Source organism: Tachypleus tridentatus, chromosome 13, assembly GCF_004210375.1.
Source record: "Tachypleus tridentatus isolate NWPU-2018 chromosome 13, ASM421037v1, whole genome shotgun sequence".
In the NCBI taxonomy this organism is placed as follows: domain Eukaryota; kingdom Metazoa; phylum Arthropoda; class Merostomata; order Xiphosura; family Limulidae; genus Tachypleus; species Tachypleus tridentatus.
This window is the reverse complement of record NC_134837.1, coordinates 50,256,699-50,277,163: the sequence shown is the minus strand read 5'-3', so window position 1 is coordinate 50,277,163 and position 20,465 is coordinate 50,256,699. Positions and strand designations below refer to the sequence as shown.

General features: G+C 36.4%; 1 protein-coding gene across 18 annotated transcripts in view; it reads left to right on the top strand.

Moving 5' to 3' along the window:
* Nucleotides 1-14,331: 14,331 nt before the first annotated feature.
* The window catches only part of LOC143236017 (eukaryotic translation initiation factor 4E-binding protein Mextli-like), a 37,456-nt gene continuing 31,322 nt past the window's right edge, over nucleotides 14,332-20,465 (top strand). For 3 of the 18 annotated variants that reach the window (XM_076474226.1, XM_076474213.1, XM_076474227.1), the window contains exons 1-2: nucleotides 14,335-14,483; nucleotides 20,094-20,227. In XM_076474226.1, coding sequence (XP_076330341.1) covers nucleotides 14,407-14,483; nucleotides 20,094-20,227 — 211 coding nt within the window. In that variant the 5' untranslated portion in view covers nucleotides 14,335-14,406. Of the gene's footprint in view, nucleotides 14,484-14,696; nucleotides 14,808-16,164; nucleotides 16,322-16,909; nucleotides 17,122-20,001; nucleotides 20,228-20,465 lie in introns of those variants that run through there. The other 15 variants (XM_076474225.1, XM_076474222.1, XM_076474215.1 and 12 more) reach the window with 10 other exon arrangements.

Below are 20,465 nucleotides of genomic sequence, written 5' to 3'. Positions count from 1 at the left end.
CCCTTCTAATTAGTGAGTTCGGCTATTTCAGCCACATCCATTGCTAACAGGTGCATAAAATCAAGCATACAGCCATGCAATTTCCATAGACAAACATTGGCAGTAGAATGGGTCATACTGAAGAGCTCAGTGACTTTCAACGTGACACTGTCATTGGATACCACCTTTCCAACAAGTCAGTTCGTCAAATTTCTGCCCTGCTAGAACTGCCCCGCTTAACTGTAAGTGCTGTTATTGTGAAGTGGAAACGTCTAGGAGCAACAACAGGTCAGCCACGAAGCGGTAGGCCACACAAGCTCACAGAACGGGACCGGGACCGCCGAGTGCTGAAACGCGTAGCGCATAAAACTTATCTGCCCACAGTTGCAACACTCACTACCGACTTCCAAACTGCATCTGGAAGCAACGTCAGCATAAGAATTGTTCGTCAGGAGTTTCATGAAATGGGTTTCCTTGGTCGAGCAGCCACATACAAGCCTAAGACCACCATGCGCAATGACAAGCGTCGGCTGGAGTGGTGTAAAACACGTCGCTATTGGACTCTGGAGCAGTGGAAACGTGTTCTCTGGTGGTAATAAATCATGCTTCACTATCTGGCAGTCCGACGGACGAATTTGGGTTTGGCGGATGCCAGGAGAACGCTACCTGCCTGAATGCATAGTGCCAACTGTAAAGTTTTGTGGAGGAGGAATGGTCTGAGACTATTTTTCATGGTTTGGACTAGGCTCTTTTGTTCCAGTGCTACAGAATACAATGACATTCTAGAGAATTATGTTCTTCCAACTTTGTGCCAACAGTTTGGGAAAGGCCCTTTTTTGTTTCAGCATGACAATGCTCCCGTGCACAAAGCGAGGTTTATAAAGACATGGTTTTCTGAGGTTGGTGTGGAATAACTTAACTGGCCTGCACATAGCCCTGACCTCAACCCCATCGAATACTTTTGGGATGAATTGGACGCCGACTGCGAGCCAGGCCTTCTCGCTCGATATAAGTGCCCGACCTCACTAATACTCTTATGGCCGAATAGTAGCGAACCCCCGCAGCCATGTTCCAAAATCTAGTGAAAAGCCTTCCCAGAAGAGATGTTCAACAAGCACACGTGGATGTGATGCTCGGGTGTCCACATACTTTTGACCATGTAGTATACATACTCGCCCATATGTAGCTGTTATCGCCTCTTCTTCACAGAATGCAAAGTTGCAATGATATCCTTGCAAGCGGAGTACATATGCACTATGTAATAATAATAGGAAAAAAATAGTTTTAACAAAGCCAACTCAATGCACTACAAGCTTTATGCAAGAACAGTGTGGGTTCGGAATAAACAACATATAATATGCCTGCATGCTAGTACTACTTAACTTACACATCAGATTTTCTTGTTAACTTTCTCTTGTGATTATAACACAAGTTAAAATTGGCTGGCTAACACATTCAGTAATAAATTAAATCTACTAGCTGACTGAATGACTCACTGACTCTCTTTCGAACTAACAAACTATTGCTTTTTAAATTTTGCGCAAAGCTACATGAGGGCTATCTGTGCTAGCCGTCCTTAATTTTGCAGTGTAAAGTCTTAAGGTGTAAAGAGGGAAGGCAGCTAGTCATCTTCACCCACCGCTAACTCTTTGGATACGCTTTTACCAACAGATAGTGGGATTAACCGTCACATTATAACGCCCCCACAACTAAAAGCGCGAGCATGTTTGGTGCGATGGGGGGTCGAACCCTGAATCTTCAGGTGACAAGTCGAACGCCTTAACCTACCTGGCCATGCTGGGCCCAACAACAAAAAAATGACACTTTTATGTTAGACGTAACCACAATGTATGGAAAATTTAAAAACCTTAAAATATTAAATCCTATGATCTCAAATGGGGGTGGCAGAGCTCTCCAACGGGTTTTGCCCTCTCACCACCCCGGTAGACACGTTTCTGTGAAAGAAAACTCATCATGGTTTTACATCTAGTTTCTATTCATATGTCCACAACAGTACTTATTTTGTTGTAATACACTATGATAGCAATTTTTTTGTGCGACTAAAGATTATTATTGTGCACGTTCCGTAATTAACCTTTTTCTTTCCAATAAATCCAGTTAAATATCAGAGAGAAATAAACAATCACACATTTCAAAGTACAAAATCTTCTAACCACCAATTAACAGGCCTAAAAGGTCAAAGCTGTTGTTTCTGGAATTTCGCACAAAGCTACTCGAGGGCTATCTGTGCTAGCCGTCCCTAATTTAGCAGTGTAAGACTAGAGGGAAGGCAGATAGTCATCACCACCCACCGCCAAATCTTGGGCTACTCTTTTACCAACGAATAGTGGGATTGACCGTCACATTATAACGCCCCCACGGCTGAAAGGGCGAGCATGTTTGGCGCGATGGGGATGCGAACCCGTGACCATCAGATTACGGGTCGCACGCCTTAACACGCTTGGCCATGCTGGGCCAACTGTTACTCTTATCACGCACATATAGCTTAAAGTGAGAGGCAGGGAATATTTTATGGTATCACACGGATTCAAACTTAGCTTGTGAGATCCAAAATTCAGAGCTTTATTCCAGAACCAATCCATGCCAGAATTTATTTTTAAATTTAAAAACAAAAAGATGATCGAGAAGTACAATTGTTCCTTGAAGTGTCAGGTAAATACGTAAAATAAAAATAATTAGTTAATCGTGGCAGCATACACAATCAGCACAGGAGTGTGATGAAACAAAATCAAATGTGTTTTGGCTATCTTTGAAAGGGCGAAATGATTCTTGATTCCTCCTATAAAACAAAACTATATACGTAAAAAAAAGAAAACGTAATTCATGCAGATAAATAACCTGAAAACGGCACATATATTCTGCTTAGCAGTCATAAGTTATTTCCCAAAAAGGATATAATGTTAATACCCCAACTTCATGTTAAATTCATCAATAGACTTCTACTACATTTAAAGTATTCCATAATCGGAATATAAAGAAACTTAAGAGTTTTTAAAATAAGAAATATATATCACTGGCGAGAAATATATGTAGTATTTAAATACTATATGTGTATGTGTAATAATCTGTACCATTGGAGAAATATTATGAAAAAGTATCTAATGCGTTTATGGATTTCTTGTTAAGCACAAAGCTACGCAATAGGTTATCTGTGTTGTGCTTTTCTCGTTATAAACTTCCCGACTTATGACTGAGCCACAGGAGGGGCAATTACCCAGATATCTAGAAACTTAACAAATATTTCTTTTATACTTTTATTTACGTTGCTTTGGATAACGATCTCTTTGTGATATGTTTGATACCCTATCAAACGTAGTTTCGATATTTTACATTAATGTACAACCGATAGCAGGACAGAAAGTTGTCTCGGGCGCCAAAAATAATCATAGTACAAAAAAAAGAGAGAAAATGTTTTGCTGTGCTAGAGAGATGGTCAATACAACAATATAAGTATCCCTATAAATCATACTGTGACCATAATTCATCTTCGCTGGAAGCTGATGGAATTGACAGAGTCCAAGAGTTATCTCAGAAATGTGTGTCACTGAGGCAGTGAATCCATGTATATATTATAACTAAATATCTCTGAAAGTGTTCTCTTTCAAGAGTAAATAAAACCAAAATTAAGAACAACAAATGTTTTTTTTTATTTCTTGCTTTTGAAATTCTTACAGTTACGACAGAAAGTGTTCGTACCCCTGCATCGTGAGTAGTTTTATCCTCATAACTTAAAAAGTATCACGATTAGGATAATCAAATTATAATATATATAATAAATATTATACTAACACATATAACGTACATAAATTTGTATGTAAATTGAACGACAAATAAACTGTTTATAAACAAATAACCAAACATAGGAGGAGCAGAAAGTGTTCGTGCGTCTACTTTAATGGTCAGTTGTGTAGCCTTTCAGGTGAATTACTTGCCGCAATCTCTCCTCATAGCCCTCCATGATCGGATGACGCTGATGAACCCTGGTCTTCAAGTCATGCCAAACGTTTTAAATTGGGTTGAGACTGGGTGACTGTGACGGCCACTCCATAACGCTTATATGGTTCCTCTGCAACCAGGATTGTACATATTTTGATGTGTGCTTAGGGTCATTATCGTGCTGGAAGATCCAACGACGCCCAAGCCGCAAGTTCCGAGCATCATTCTTGATATAAGTGCTTAATATATCAACGTACTCTTCTTTTTTCATGATTCCGTTGACGCGGTGAAGGCTGCCTACATCAGAAGAGCTGAAGGAATCCCATCAGGTGCGTAGCCAAGGGGTGGGGGTGGGAATTAAAACCCTCCCATGGACCCAAACTTTTTAGACAAGTTCAGTTGCCACCTGTGAAGTTTTATAAAGATCCATGATTGCATGGCAGATAATTTCACACACAACAAATGGTCAAATGCAAATTTCTGATTGAACACTCTTTTAATACAGCAAGTTTTGTCAGAACTAGAGAAATACAATCAAATATCTATGAAAGGCTCAAACGCCTGTTCGTTCTTGCCAGGACATCTACAGCACAGTTTGGTTCTACTTTAATATCACGGTGAATGTATAATGAGGCCAGGCCATTCAATCGATCTTCACTGGTGGTATTTCTCAAATACGTTTTAAGTTTTCTGAAAGTTGAAAACGAACGTTCCACTGAGCTCGTTGACACAGGCAGCGTGGCAAATACTTTCAACAGTCTGGAAATGACTGGGAGCATTTTTGCATTGCATATGCATCTATGACATTTTTTGGTCTGTTGTTCGCAAGTGATTTGTACCAAACCTTAAGTTCACCTACTGCAGCTAGTGAAGTGCTGTCAATGTCAGCGTTGTATATATTGACCAACTCTTTCATTTGGTCACATTGTTGTGCTGTAGGTTCTGACCGTTCTGTGGTAGATCCTGATGGTAGTAGACACATAAAGTTTGTAAGGAGAGTTTTGTGACTGGACAGACGGTCACATATTTATAAAAGAAAGTGATCAACAAATGGTACAAATACAACAATACGAATGTACTCCTCAGGGATAGTGGTTAGTGGGTTAGCATGGTACATCTCTCTTTTAGCCTGCCTTGGCATTATGATGTCAATTTGAAGCTCACTACACAGAGTTTTAGCCTCACAGAAAATGTTGTTAAATTCATTCACAGTATTATTTCTAAGTAAACGGATTAAATCGTCCACTATTTCTGCGTGATACATCGCAGCACCTAAATCAATGTTCTGTTGCTGCAGTAAGTTGCACAGAGGTAAACTAAAGGAAAACAATTTAGCAATGGTAAGTAGAGTGATGATGAATTCTGGCTGTGTTATAGAACACAACAGTTGATTGGCTTGCGTGACAGAATCTCTGTCTTGCCAACCTGATATGGTCTCAAGGGCATCTGCAACTGCATGGATTAATTCTAGAAAGACAATGATAGAGTCATGCCTCTCAACCAACCGGGTGGGGCAGAGACCTTTCAAACGCTTTTTCGAGTCAGGTGCTTTATTCTCCACCGAAAGATCCAAAGCGTGCTTTCGTTTGGGTGTATTAAGAAAGTTTTCAATGCTAGAAATTACTCCCATGCAATTTCGCACAGAAACTTCTTTACAAGCGTCAGAAATCGCCAAGTTTAGGGAATGGGCACTGCTGTGTACATAGGGTGCAAGTGGGAATTTATCAGTTATGTGTCTCTGGACACCATTGAATTTCCCACTCATAGAGGCAGCACCGTCGTACCCTTGTCCTCGCAGGTAAGTCATGTCAATACCATATTTTGTCAGATTGGTTATGATAACATCAGCCAAGTTTCTGCCTGTCACGTCATAAACAGGTATAAATTTCAAAAAAATCTTCTCTCATTGCAACAGAGTTGTCATTGGCATGCAAATATCTAACACACAATTAAAACTGTTCAATGCCTGAAATATCTGTTGTTTGATCAGATAATATTGAGAAACACTTTTCAGCATTAACCCTGTTGACCAAAGCATCAAGAACATGAGTATTACAGGCATTGATGATTTCATTTTGAATTTGAGGACTCAAATACGTAGCATTCCTCTTTGTACTCTTAGGGTTTACTGAAAGCTAGACATCACCCTTTGCCCTGTAGTGCAAAACTGCCCGAAAATTCCCATCATTATTGATGGGCTCCTCATCAGTTTCACCAACCCACATTGGGCCAGAATCATATTTTTCCCTCAAAGCTAAACCATGTCTCCCACACAGCAATACAGTATCAATAATAGGTATTAAATATTGCCGGTTCTGTCCAATTTCTTGCTTGTAAGTTGCATCAAGCTGCAAGTGCACAGATGAACTTGTGTTTACGACCTGTAGAAAATTGTTAGCTTTTTCTTTGTTGTCTTGGTGGTACTGTTTCAATTCATGTGCCTTGAAGTCTTCAACAGCCTTCTTCCAGTTTGTGTATGGAAATTTCACTAGTTGTTCCAATTTCAAGCTTCCAACACCAGCACCATCAGGAGCAAAAAGACATCAGTGCTTGCAGAAAGCACCCTTTTCATGTTGACTGTAGAGTAGCCATCTCCACTGTGAAAGCCAACGACGCTGAAAACGCAGCTTTTTTGGACCACACTGGGGGAAAACATAATCACTCACTGGCTTCCAGGCATTCTCAAGGAGACATATTTTGGTTTCGGCATTTATCTAAAAGAGAAAGAAAGACATAGTTCTAATTAAGTTATTTTACACATAGGAAAGTTTGTTATGAGAGTACAATAAATTCGAAGAGAAAGGCTTGGAGCTGTACTTCACAGAGCAAGCCTAACAACGCAGATTGATCAGGTTCAGCCTCATGAATGTGTTTAAAGAACCCGTGCAGTGTCTTTTGCTTTTTAAGGCTTGATATAGTGAATGATTGTTTATCGCAACTTCTGTTTGTCAACGTTACATTCACAGTACCATTGGCGCCATCTATAGTGAATAATTCGCTATAGATGGCTCCAACGGTACGAGGTTAGTGCTGTGGTGCTGCCAGCCTGCCACAGTTCCACCCATTGTTTATTTGTGAAGTTAATTCTTGAAATCCAGGGAATCTGAATATACATTGTCCATGATATTTGAATACAGATTATAGACACTATACATATATTTTGCACTCTCATTTTATATAATGATGACAGGACTGTAGGCCTACTTTACTGGGCCTGATAACTTAAAGTTATATATTATATATATAGGCCTATATATTTATTTATGATAAAAAAATGAGACAAACACTTCAGTGTGCCATTCTGAAATTTGCCCAAAACGTGGTCTCAGAATGCATAATTAAGGCTTTTCTTTTATGTTTTTATTAAAAAATTTCCCGAGGTGCATGCCTCTGGACCCCCCTAGCATGGCTTTGCGCCTATAGCGCTTGCATCAAGCACTCAAACTAAAAAACAAAGAACACTAATGGCCATTTCTGGCTACGCCCCTGTACCCCATGGCATAATCGAGCCACCTCCGTGTTTAACTGTAGGGACGGTGTTCTTTGGAAGATTTCGTTCCCCTTCTTACGGAAAATATAACGAACATCATTATGGCCGAAAAGCTCGATTTTAGTCTCGTCTCACCAAATAATACTCTTCCAATAGGTAAAGGGTTTACCTACATGCTTTCTTGCATACCTTAATCGTGCTACTAAATGAACAGGCTTTGAATATGGAGTTCTACGAGGACGGCATGCTTTGAACCCAGAAGAGCATAACATGTTCGTAACTGAAGAGGTGCTTACTTCAACCCCAGTTTCCCTTACCAGTTTCTGTATGTCATTACATGTTAAACGAGGGTTCCTACTCACTTCTATGAGAATCTTCCTGTTGGTTCTCTCTGGAATTTTGGTGGGGCGTCCGGAACAAGGGGGGTTAGCAGTTGATCCTGTAAGCTTGAACTTGGCAATTATGCTTTGAACAGTAGATTTCAGCACATTAAGTTGTGTAGCAACACCGGAAAGAGACACACGAGACTTGTATTTTACAATAATTTGGTTTTTAAATCACTGGACAGTTGTTTCCTGTTTGCCATGATGATCAAGCAGATAATCACGGAGATGGCGCTAAATTTCCGGAAGTAAATGTTTTGATGGCTAAATTCCAATAATTATGAACCAAAGTGTCTAGTTCTGGAATGGTATAATGTAGTTTATTTGCCAAACTAAACAAATTTTTACGGGAATATCAGTTTTTTTACACGTTCTGAACTGCGCGAATACTTTCTGCTCCTCCTATTTTTGGTTATTTGTTTATAAACAGTTTATTTGTCGTTTAATTTACATAAAAATGTAGGTAGATGTGAATTAGCATAATATTTATAATGAATTATACGTCTATTAGCCTAATCGTGATACTTTTTAAGTTATGAGCAAAAAACTACTCGGGACGCAGGAGTATGAACACTTTCCGTCGTAAATGTATGTCGTGCTGGTTGTAGCTTACAGAGTGCATAATTCTTTACTGTGATGCATGGTATAGGCATGTTTTACTGTGTTGTCTGTCAGTAAGTCAGTAAACACTAAAATAACGCATTCCGCTGAGGGGCTCGAAAGTCTGATTCACAGAGATCCTAACATACTGATCAAGCTTCTACATTATCCCTAATCATTTATAAAACTCCCATAAGGTACTCGAAAACAAAACTTCGCTAGGACACTCGCAAGTGTTACCTGAGCACAAACAAACAATATAAAGAAGAACTTTCTAATCATGTGCTTATTTTTATATGTTTAATATGTACATCAATACATGTGGTATATGATTTGACTAATACTGTGTTACCTCTTCCTCACTCTTTAACGATTTTGTATTTCAACTGTTAAATACTATACCAGGCAAGCAGTTTGACTACCTATACAGTAGGGACGGCTTGGATTATTAATCGAAATGACATTTTAAATATCTCCTCAATAGGTCATTAGAACTTTACAATACTATACAGTGTTTTCTTTTATAACAACATTTGTGTAACGACTGAGTTACAAGTTTTGGTCATGTCTGTAAATATCATAGCTAAAAGTTTGAATTTCTTGTTCTTTGGTCGGCTTCACGGCACAGCATAGCCGAGTGGTTAGGGCGCTCGATTCGTAAGCTGAGGGTCTCAGGTTCGAATCTCTCAGACCAAACGTGTTCGCCTTTTCAGCCGTCGAGACGTTATAAGGTGACGGTCAGTCTCACTATTCGTTGGTAAAATAGTAGCCCAAATGATGAAGACTAGTAGTGATGACTAGCTGCCTTCCCTCTAGTCTTACACGGCTAAATTGGGACGGCTAGCGCCGATGGCCCCTCGTGTAGCTGTGCGGAAAGTTAAAAAAAAACAACAACAATTTTCTGCTTCGTATTATCACAAGATAACTCAAACATCAAAACAATGGAGTCAACCAGTTTCACTGAGATAATATTGTTTCAAACTCAGTATCCGCTTTTATATGCATTATTAACAACTAGCATTAATTTTAAAAACAACAACAATATAATTCTAGTGCAAACGATGTTATCATTACCCTTTTACAGAAATTTAGTTGTTCATTTAAAAGCTTAAATTCAGAGGAAAACAGAAATTACCAGCAAGTGACTGATGAACAATAAATATTACCGTTGGAACCTCGTTGTATTTTTAACTTGGTTATTAATATAATCTTTCTTTTTCTACCGAAACACTCCATTAAAAAAATGTATTTAGAACTTGGTTATAAATACAACCTTGCTGTGCCTATTGAAACAAGCCCCCAGTGGCTCAGCGGTATGCCTGCGGACTTACAATGCTAAAACCCGGGTTTCGATACCCGTGGTGGGCAGAGCACAGATAGCCCATTGTGTAGCTTTGTGCTTAATTCAAAACAACAAAAACAATCTTGTTCAAATACTCCACTAAAAACAAGCGAATAAATAAAGAAAACATTTCAAAAAAGAAAAAGGAAGTAAATGTGGAGATGGCTCAACTCAATACTTCAAAATATGTATAGAAGATGGTAAGAATGGCACTTACGTCATCCCTACGTAATATATATAGCACAGACAAGAATAAACATATAGCAATACATATATCTTTTCAGTATAACAACTGAGTTTAACTTATACTGTTCTTGTTTGTTAACATTCTACTACACTGTGTGCTTGTCCTTTTATCTAAGAATTATCCAAATACTATCCCTACTACACTGTTTGCATTGTTTTGGAAGGACTGATGTCAGCCATCCCTAAGTTCACTTCCTTTTTTTGAAAAGTGTTATCTTTATTTAGTAATAATACAAGATTAGCACACTAAAATATGCACTAGTCCCTTTTCACTCTTTTCAGGGTCATGGCCATGAATATTAGGTTATAGCATTTAGTGCTCATATGCCGTTTCTCTTCATTTAGTGGTTAAAAACTCGTAAATGATCACTTTCTTCACTTGATGTATAAAACCTTTTTAATTACACTAATGATACTTTAATTAAGCGATATTTTACTGTCTGGCCTAAGTGGATAGATGCTTAGGACTGCCATTATCATATATGATATAGCAATCGATAGAAGTTAATAAATCATTATTGTATATATATATTTATCAAAATACATAAAGGAACAATCTAGGAGTTTCTTGTTGATTCACTGTATATTTTCGTATTTTTACATAAATTTAGACTTTATTGTTCTGAGCACTCTGTTTTTGGAATTTCGCGCAAAGCTACACGAGGGCTATTTGCACAAGCCGCCCCTAATTTTGTAGTGTAAAACTAGAGAGAAGACAGCTAGTCATCACCACCCATCGCCAACTCTTGGGCTACTCTTTTACCAACGAGTAGTGGGATTGACCATCACATTATAACGCCCCCACGATTGAAAGGGCGAGCATGTTTTATGCGACGGGAATTCGAATCTGTGAGTACGAGTCGAGTGTTCTAACCACTTGACCATGCAGGGCCATGAGTACTCTATAAGATGTAGTGATCACTCAGTGTAGTATTCTTTGTAATTTGTTAAAATTGAGCGGTGTAACATTACGCCATGATGGACTAGCACATTCAGTTACTGGACTTATACAGTGTTTATAGATTTTGATTATATTTTTTGGTGACATACAGTTATCTTTACCTGTCAGTCTCCTAGCGTAGTTTGTTCGTTGCCCTGGTTTATTTGTGATGTAACTAATATGACTTTACTTTCGAATCATATGTTAATCCATATGTAAGTATAGTTTTGGTTTGTGTCTGAGTACTTTTTTTCTGAGAATAATCCCTTATCGTCGTGGTACAATTCATTTATTTCTGTGTTTTTGACAAAATTCTACTATTTGATCGAGAACTAACTGTTAGTAAATTAATGGCAACAATTGAGGGGTCGTGGAACTCTTCCATATCGCCACATCAGTTGCGGTTGAGAGGTTAAACACAAATTTAGATCCGTTAGAGACGTGTTGTTTACATACATAATGAAAAGAATAAGGCAAATCACTCCACCCTGGGGACACTCCTCTCAGGAGTGAAATCCTCCGAATATATAATCTTCACATTCACTCTACGTGTTCTATTACGAAAAGATAATCAGCGAATTACACCTGTCGGTAATTCCATTTACTTTGTTTGGTAACGTAGTCCGTTATGCCATATTGTGTCAAACTTTTTCTCTATATCGAGAAAGCAAACAACACTGCATTTGTCTTGATTAAAGTTATCTATCGTAGTTTAAATTCATCTAATTAAATGGACTGTAGTTTCCCGAAAGTGTTTGAAACCGTTTTGTACTTCAGGTAATTTTGATATTATCTATAGGAATATTGAAAATCTATTACTGATTATTCTTTCAAAAATTTTGGACATACAACTTATTAAATTGAGTGGTTTGTATCTTTTTAGTTTATTCGCTGGTTTTCCTTCCTTTAAAATCACAAGTGTATTCACCTGATCCCAAGAAGCTGGGTTTAACCTGAATTAATGAATCAGTTAAATAATGCTGTTAAACTATTAATTTTTCAAAGTATTTGTTTAAGAGAATGGCCTTGTGTTATCTTCATCTGGTGCCGGTGGCGAATTTAAGGTTGTGTGGACCGAGAGGCAAATAAATTTTGTGGACCCTTCATCCCATGTAATTTGAAATATAATAAAATTATTAATGACCCATGGGGCTGAACCCCCTCTAGCTCCCATCTAAATACGCCACTGTCCTAGTGTTTTGCTTTTTACTGATATCACTACTTCTGTTTTAGTTATTGTTTTTGTAACTGTGTTTCTCAAAAAGTTATTTGTTTGTTGTGAATTTTGATAGTTAATAGAATCCACCAGGAAAGTTGGGTTTGTTGTACTTAATATACTAAAATTGTGGGCCCGGCATGGCCAGGTGGGTTAAGGCGTTCGACTCGTAATCTGAGGGTCGCTGGTTTCAATCCCGGTCGAACCAAACATGCTCGCCCTTTCAGCCGTAGGGGCGTTATAATGTGACTGTCAATCCCACTATTCGTTGGTAAAAGAGCAGCCCAAGAGTTGGCGGTGAGTGGTGATGACTAGTCTTACACTGCTAAATTAGGGATAGCTAGCGCAGATAGCCCTCGTGTAGCTTTGCGCGAAATTCAAAATAAACAAAACAAACAAACAAGCTAAAATTGTGGTTGTTTATGTGTGGTTCATCTAATAATTTAAATACTTTCCTTAATTGTTCTTTCAAAAATTTGTTTATAGTGTGTTGCTATATCGTATTTTATTTTGATAAATTAGTGTTGGATAGGTTTTACATGTGTTACGATTATTAGTGAATCTTTATACATGTGCTCAGAATCGACTTGGATCTGTACAATTGTCAGTTTGAGACAAAACATGTCGCAATAATCTTGTTTTATTTAGTTCCACAAGTAGATAAAACGTTGTTTTTTCCCCTCTTTCTTTTTCTATGAGATATTAAGTTACTTTGGGTGACATCGAACTAGTGTTGGCTTGGCATGGACAGATGGTTAAGGCGCTTGACTTATAATTGAAGGAGCGCGAGTTCGCATCTCTGTTTCACTATCAACAGTTTATGTTTTCCGTATTGCGTAAAGCTCAGTAACAAAACTTATAAAGTTTTCACACTTTATCCATACAATTTTATAGCACAGTGCCAACTCCGCAGTGTAATCCGCAAGTAATAGGTTCATATTGTGAAACAAGTGTGGCCCTGACATAAAGAGGTCCATCTTTTGACAGCGCTCAGTTTATAAGTTTTTATCATTTTGTCAAAGACTGGTATGCATCTTGTCTATTGTAAACTCAGCGAAGTGAATTATTAGATTAGTTACAGTGTTTATATACCATGCATCGAAAGGCTTAAACACTCTACATCACTTGTGAAGAAAATTGGTTACTTTAGGAATCAGAGATGTATGTGCAGGTTAACTCTGATAATCGAAACGCTATGTTGTATGAACTCGTTTTAGCAGATGAGAAGAAAGACATTCGCATTATATATTTGGCTGTTTGAGAAAAATTAGAACAGGAAAATTCATTGAGAAGTAATAACTCTACATGATCATCAGAAACTCGACTCGTAATCTGAGGGTCACGGGTTCGAATCCCTGTCACACCAAACATGCGCGCTCTTTCAGCCGTGGAAATATTATTATCTGACGGTCAATCCTACTATTTGTTGATAAAAGAGTAGCCGAAGAGTTGGTGGTGGGTGGTGATGACTAGCTGCCTTCTCCCTATTCTTATACTGCTAAACTAGCGATGGCTAGCACAGATAACCCTCGTATAACTTTGCGTGAAATTCTAAAAACAAACATTCAGTTCAAAATCAGGGAATCTTTACTCTTAGCGAGAGTACACTAAACAAACTACCGTAAGTTATGTTTTCAATTGCTAGACGATGGATGACAGTAAGATCAAGTAAGTTTACAAAAGTAGTCTTAAAATATCTCGAACGTTCTTGAATGTTACCCACCGTAAATCTTTGAGAAATATTCAGAAACGGAGCTACGTTACAAATTCAAGGGTCAGTGAAATATTGAGTTCATTGTTACCATCTTTATTTGTGCGTGTTTTTTCAGTTAGTAAAATGCCGTTCATGGGGCGATGTATTCAGTGTTACAGTTCGAGCATTGATTAAAAAACTAGTAAAATATTCAGATTAATGTTATTTATCGCATGTATTCAGTCACTCGATCGATTAGCCAAGAAATTATTCAAATTGTTTGTATTTTACGGTAACGCCACATTGGACTACCCACTTTGCCCGTCGCAGGAGATCAAACTCAAGATTTTAGCGTTGTAAGTTCATAAAATTACAGTTGTTCCACCAGAGAACAAAATAATACAAGTAAGTTTAATTGTAAGTTAATCACGGTAAAACCCAATAATGACGTAGCGAGTAAATATCAGTTGAAAGTAAAAACATAATTTTCGAATTTATGCCTAAAGTAACAACAGCGTGAAAGTGACAGTAGCTCATAGGCGTCCGCAGAAATTATTCCAATGGGGTATGGGGACAAAGTTAGTCAGGAGTCGATGGACCCGCCTTCAATGTTTCGCCAGTACATTCAACAGAATAGGTAAGCTTTCACACCCGATTTCATGGATTTAATACTTATAAAGTTAATGCCATACCTCAGCCTAACATTTATATATGCTTCGTAATAGTAAATTTTGGTTGACTATGATCACGTTGTCTGCAAAACTGCGCAGTCAGTCTCTTTGATAACCTGCTGCCAGTATTACCGGCAGATGGAAATAGGTTGACCCCAATCACATAGTGTCAGGGCTCAGGAGATGTCGGCAGGACGGCGTCGGTCTCTCTGATGACCTGAGTGACAATTGCCATGCCCAGTATTCAAGAATCCGCTTTAGTAGTGACGGTTTTCAATATTTAGCTAAAGGTAAGTTATCATAGAGATTTTTAGTAAATCTGGTGACAAACCTAACGACTTATAAAATTAAATGTAATAAGTAGTGTGAAATTGCGAAGTGAATTAAAAATTTATAAACTCATATACACATGCTGAATGAATAAAGAAAGGTTATAATGTGACAGTCAATCCCACTATTCGTTGGTAAAAGAGTAGCCCAAGAGTTGGCGATGGGTGGTGATGACTACTTCCTCTAGTCTTACACTGCTAAATTAGGAACGGCTAGCACAAATAGCCCTAGAGTAGCTTTGTGCGACATTCAAAAAAAAAAACAAACAAACGAATAAAGAAAGAATTGTTTCTCATTTTATAAGGTAGGCAAGTGCACCTTTCTACCTCTGCAGACGCCCATGTAATAAGTAGCCTGTAGCAAATGTTAAGGAAGAAGTGAAGTGATTGTTTAATGTTATGTGAATTGGACTGCGTACTATAATCACCAAATAACTTTTAAAAAACCGTCCAATGATATAATACGTTACAATGTCAATGCTTATGGTTCTCTCAGGTAAATTTACGGACTTACAATGCTCAAATTCGGGATTCGATTTCCTATTATGTACAGAATGTATGTATTCTGTTGTGTTGCTTTGCATTTTAAAAAAATGTTCATAGCAAATAGAATTTTGCGCCAAAGAGTTGCTTAGCATATAATTAATTCAACTATTATATTACAGCTTCAGTGAGAAGCAATTTCAACTCTTTTTAATTTCCTAATAACCTGCATACAGACTCTGCACATATGGGCTTGACATGGCCAAGCGTGTTGAAGCGTTCGAATCCCGGTCGCACAAACATGCTCGCCCTCCCAGTCGTGGGGGCGTTATAAAGTTACAGTCAATCCCACTATTCGTTGGTAAAAGAGTAGCCCAAGAGGTGGCGGTAGGTGGCGATGACTAGCTGCCCTCCCTCTAGTCTTACACTGCTAAATTAGGAACGACTGGAGGCAGATAGCCCTCGAGTAGCTTTGCGCGAAATTCAAAAACAAAAACAACTCTGCACATATACACAGATCGATTAACTTTTTTATTGAAGCTTCATGTAAATTCATGAAAAACAGTCTAAACCTTGCATCTTTTTTCGATTCCGACCAAGAACTGAAAAATACCCAGGTATCATAACATAAAAACGCTTGCATTTCTGATATTTTATTTCAGAACTCCGTTCGCATGACCGAAGAAATGGTTAGTTATTATAAACACTCGATATTTTTATTGTTATTAATAATTATGTTTCATATCCATTTATACGATGTTAAGTCACAACAAAATTTGAGCCATTCAATTTAATACACGTCAAAAATTCACTTGTATATTTATACACTCCACGTGGCGCACTTAATTATACAATTCAATCTCGCGTTGAAGAATGTACATGACATGCCAGTTCTGTTTTGTATAAGAACTTTAACGAAGCAGACGAAAAGGTGGGTGGGGAACTTGAATAGTAAATTGATCGTAGGCTGCTTCTACTGTGGTACTATTGAGGTAATTATGATTTTAATTCATATTATTTAATCGATGACGTACTTTATGTGTATTTTATTTGGTTAAAAACTTTCGCAGTTGGTGAGATTTAACCCTACACTGGGGCGAACGATAAAAACTAGAAATTTTGTCAAATATGTCAGTATTACTAGTATTAAGGTTAGATTGCACACTACTAGAATGGATGCAGTGTTTTTGATGACGACTTCTTTCTCAAGACACGTGTTTTACTTGGTTAAACCCCACACGGCTTGAAATAAGAGGTCAATGAACAGGAATGGATTAGATAAAAAAAAATCTACAAATATTTAATTTAATTCAAAGAGCCGGTTAGACTGAAATGTATATTAAACAGCAAGTATTGTATGCTACTGCGAATTTTTTTTTTTTTTTTTTGTTAGTGTGAACACTTCTATTTGGAAATTGTGTACAGAAAAATACTATTATTTCGTTTCAACCTTAAATAACTTAAAAATAATAGGATAAAGTTTCTGTTTAGTGCTTTATAATTTGTTTGACTCGGAGTATAGTTTTGTTTTAGTGATGTAGTGAATCATAATAGTGGTATAATTGATGTGGGATGTACATAAACTGTGATTACAATTATGAATACGATTGAATTAAACATAAATATACAACTAGTTTATGTTATACTAGCAATGCATTTTCTATGATATGTTTGCTAATAGTAATGGCTGCTGTAAAAAGTGCTTATGTTTTTTACACTTCGACGTGAGAAACATTTCACTTTTAAATTTGTTTGGATGAGAGATGGTGGAGATTATCGAATAACCTGATTGGTATTTTTATTTTAAATATATTTAACATTAAAATAATCAAAATCTGTTAGTTAACTGAAATATTAATGATATAATTTTATTATAGTTTTTAGTTTTGATCTAAATCATTATAATTAAGTTCCTATTATTGGGATTATATTCAAAATTTAAATTATTAGTAGTACTGTAATTTACTTATTAAAGGAATGTAGACGCGTATATTACATCCAAGTTAAAATGAATAAACTTTAGAACTTCTGGATAAGTGTGTTACATAACGGGTTTAAATTAAGATGTTGATTTATGAAGTAATACTATACTTACTGTTGGGTTGATGTAAAATGAAATATTAAGATTAAAAAGTGAAATTTAAAACCAAATGCACACTTTTTATCATTACAATAAAATGCAAACACAGTTTGAGTAAACAGTCTGATCACACTGATTCTTCTTGAAACAGTTTCTGAAAGAAGAATCAGACTGTTTAAATGCAGTGTTTCTTTGATGCAAAAAAACCTCAGATTTACCCAGGTCAGCATATGCTACCATGTGACTTCTCATTTTCATTACAAGTGGGGTTGTGAGGGGTGGAGGCTAAGGGAAGCAGTTGGCTCCCCCAGTTTTTAAGTTTTGATAAAATTTAACCCTAGTTTTTGGTAAAGCTGTTAACAATATGACTGGTAGTACTTTAAAATGTATAGTGAGATTGCTATAGAAAACAACATGTAGTAAATTTGTATCTCTGAATGGCTAGTATGGGTATTAACATTTATTATCAATAAAAATGTTAATACCAATACCAGCCATTTTAAGATACATTTTTATTTCAAGTTGGTTTCTTGTCATCAAGAAGAACATAGTAAATTTGCATGGTACTATTTCTAATGTAAACTGCTGCAAAGAGAGTGTAGTACTGTTTTATTTTTTTCTTTGAGCACTAAACACAATTTTAGTGAACCTTGGCATTATGGTTAAGACTTCCAGTGAATCTGTGGGATACAGTACATACATAGCATTCACAATAGTTAACCTGAACTCTTTCCTCCCCTTCCCCATTATAGTAATGACTTTCCTGATCATGAGTTAGGTGAAATGTGCATGTATATAGAATAAGTTCAAAATAAATACTGTCGTGTTACAAAGAAATATAAAACCATGATATATTCTTATACCACATTTTCCTGTGTTCCTCTCTCACTCCTGAAAACATGTCAAACATGTTGCAATTCTTGAAGAAAGAAAAACTGCAATATAACAAATATCTTAACTCGGAAGCAAGCGCATATACACTAACATAAAACCTGTAACTATGAAAATTATAATTGTTTTGTTATAATTTACTACATTTGGAAATACCAAATTTGCAATACATGTGTTTATAAGAATCATTTTGTGGTACAATTCACTAGCAATAATCTTATCACGCATATAAGAAAGCATTAATCTTTACAAAACATATTACATTAACATTGAATATGAAAAAAAGATATATCAACACTATCATTTCACTTACACACTTCACTCAAATCCTTATTAACCATTTTTTAAGGTGAATCAAGGTCATAGGTCTTAACCTATTTTTGTAGTTCTTCTCTGAACTTATTCTAACAATTCAATGTACTTTTTAAAGTAAGGAGCCTAACGCTGAACACAGTACTCCAAAGTGGCCTTACGTTTTTACCGGACATTTGGCACAGATAGCCTAGCTGCTTTTTGCCATTAAAACACTAAATCAACCAACCAACCAACCAAAGTGGCTTAACAAGTGATCTGTATAATCACAGTATGAATATTTTAGGTTTATATTTTGTGTTACTGGAAAAAAACCTACAGTATTATTTACCCTCCCACAAGCAATGGCTTATTGTTTGGATAGTGTAAGAAACCATCAACCACAACATTAAGTGCTTGTTCTTTCTTAGCACTGTTAAGGTCATTTCTGTCAAAGTACTACTACTATTAATAATAATAATAATAATAATTCACATTTTGATTTTCTACATTAATTACATTGCATGTCTGTCATTTATTTTGCCCAACTTGCTAAGTAACCTAAACCCTTTTGTGAAGCAGCAGCATTTTCCTCATAGCTAGCAACATCCAAAGCTTTAATATCATCGGCAAATTTAAATAATCTACTGAATCTCCCTTCATCTGTGTAATTGGTGTAACCCAAAAATAGCAGTGATTCTAACACTGAGCCCTGAAATATTTAAGTAGTATGTGTATTTACAACAACAGAAATGTGAGTGTTGGATTTATATTTTTATTATTCTTAATTTTTTCATAGCAGTACAGTTTTTAAATTTCATCTCTGTTTAAATATTTTGACTATAAATAACAAAGCAATGTAAAAATGTTCTTCATGATGGGTATTTTTGTGATTTATGATCTTTTAGTATTTATAATTGCATATGTTCATTAGTATTATAAAATTCTTTTTCTGGTGTACATTACTGTCAGTGTTGTCATTTTTCATCACTGTGTTATCAAGCACATTCCAGGCATTTACACTTAAATATGCTATCAGTAACTTGCATATAGTAGCAGATAGAGATGAGTACTCCTAAATTAGGGTGATTTAGTTACAATATTAATTTTGCAGGAAGTAGTTTTGTTAGTTACTTGTTGAGTAGTCCAATTATTTATCATAATATTTTAGGTTGTCAGAATAAAATATTTTCTTATTACTGATACCATTGGATGATGTTAGTGTTCCCAGAATTTTGAAGCATTACTTCGAGACCTTACCAGTATAAATTTATAGATATACTGCCCATAATTGAAATAAGTTGTTCATATGATCATAAAATGAGCAGTTATTCAACGTGAGATAACATTTCTTTTGTAAGGTGTGTATTCAATGAAGCAATACTCCTATTGTTTTTTTCTTAACTGTAGATTTAATACAATGTTTCATTCAACAACAAATAAGAAACAAGTAAGGGTTGCCATACTCGTAAATATTTTTCAACATCACTTCTACATCACAGACAAAATATGTCAACTAAAGCTGTAAGAAATGTAAGAAAATTGGAGAGGCCAAGGCCACTGAAGCTAGTATCAGAAGGCAGTTGTCTTCAGAACACAGATTCAGCAGCAGCTGGGGACCAGAATGAAGCCACAGGTTAGTTTGTATGCATGGCAAATTCAGGTGCTAACTGTATTTACTGAAGCCACTAATCTGTTGTAAATATTTTTGTCTAAATACTTGAATACATTATTCCATAAATACTATAGAAGTTGTTCAATACTACATAATTAAATTTGAGCTTTGTTTTGAAATTTTGTACAGTGACAATCAAGTATAAATCATGTCATTTATTAAAACCAGGATTACATGAGAAATGTATTATGTTGCTGTC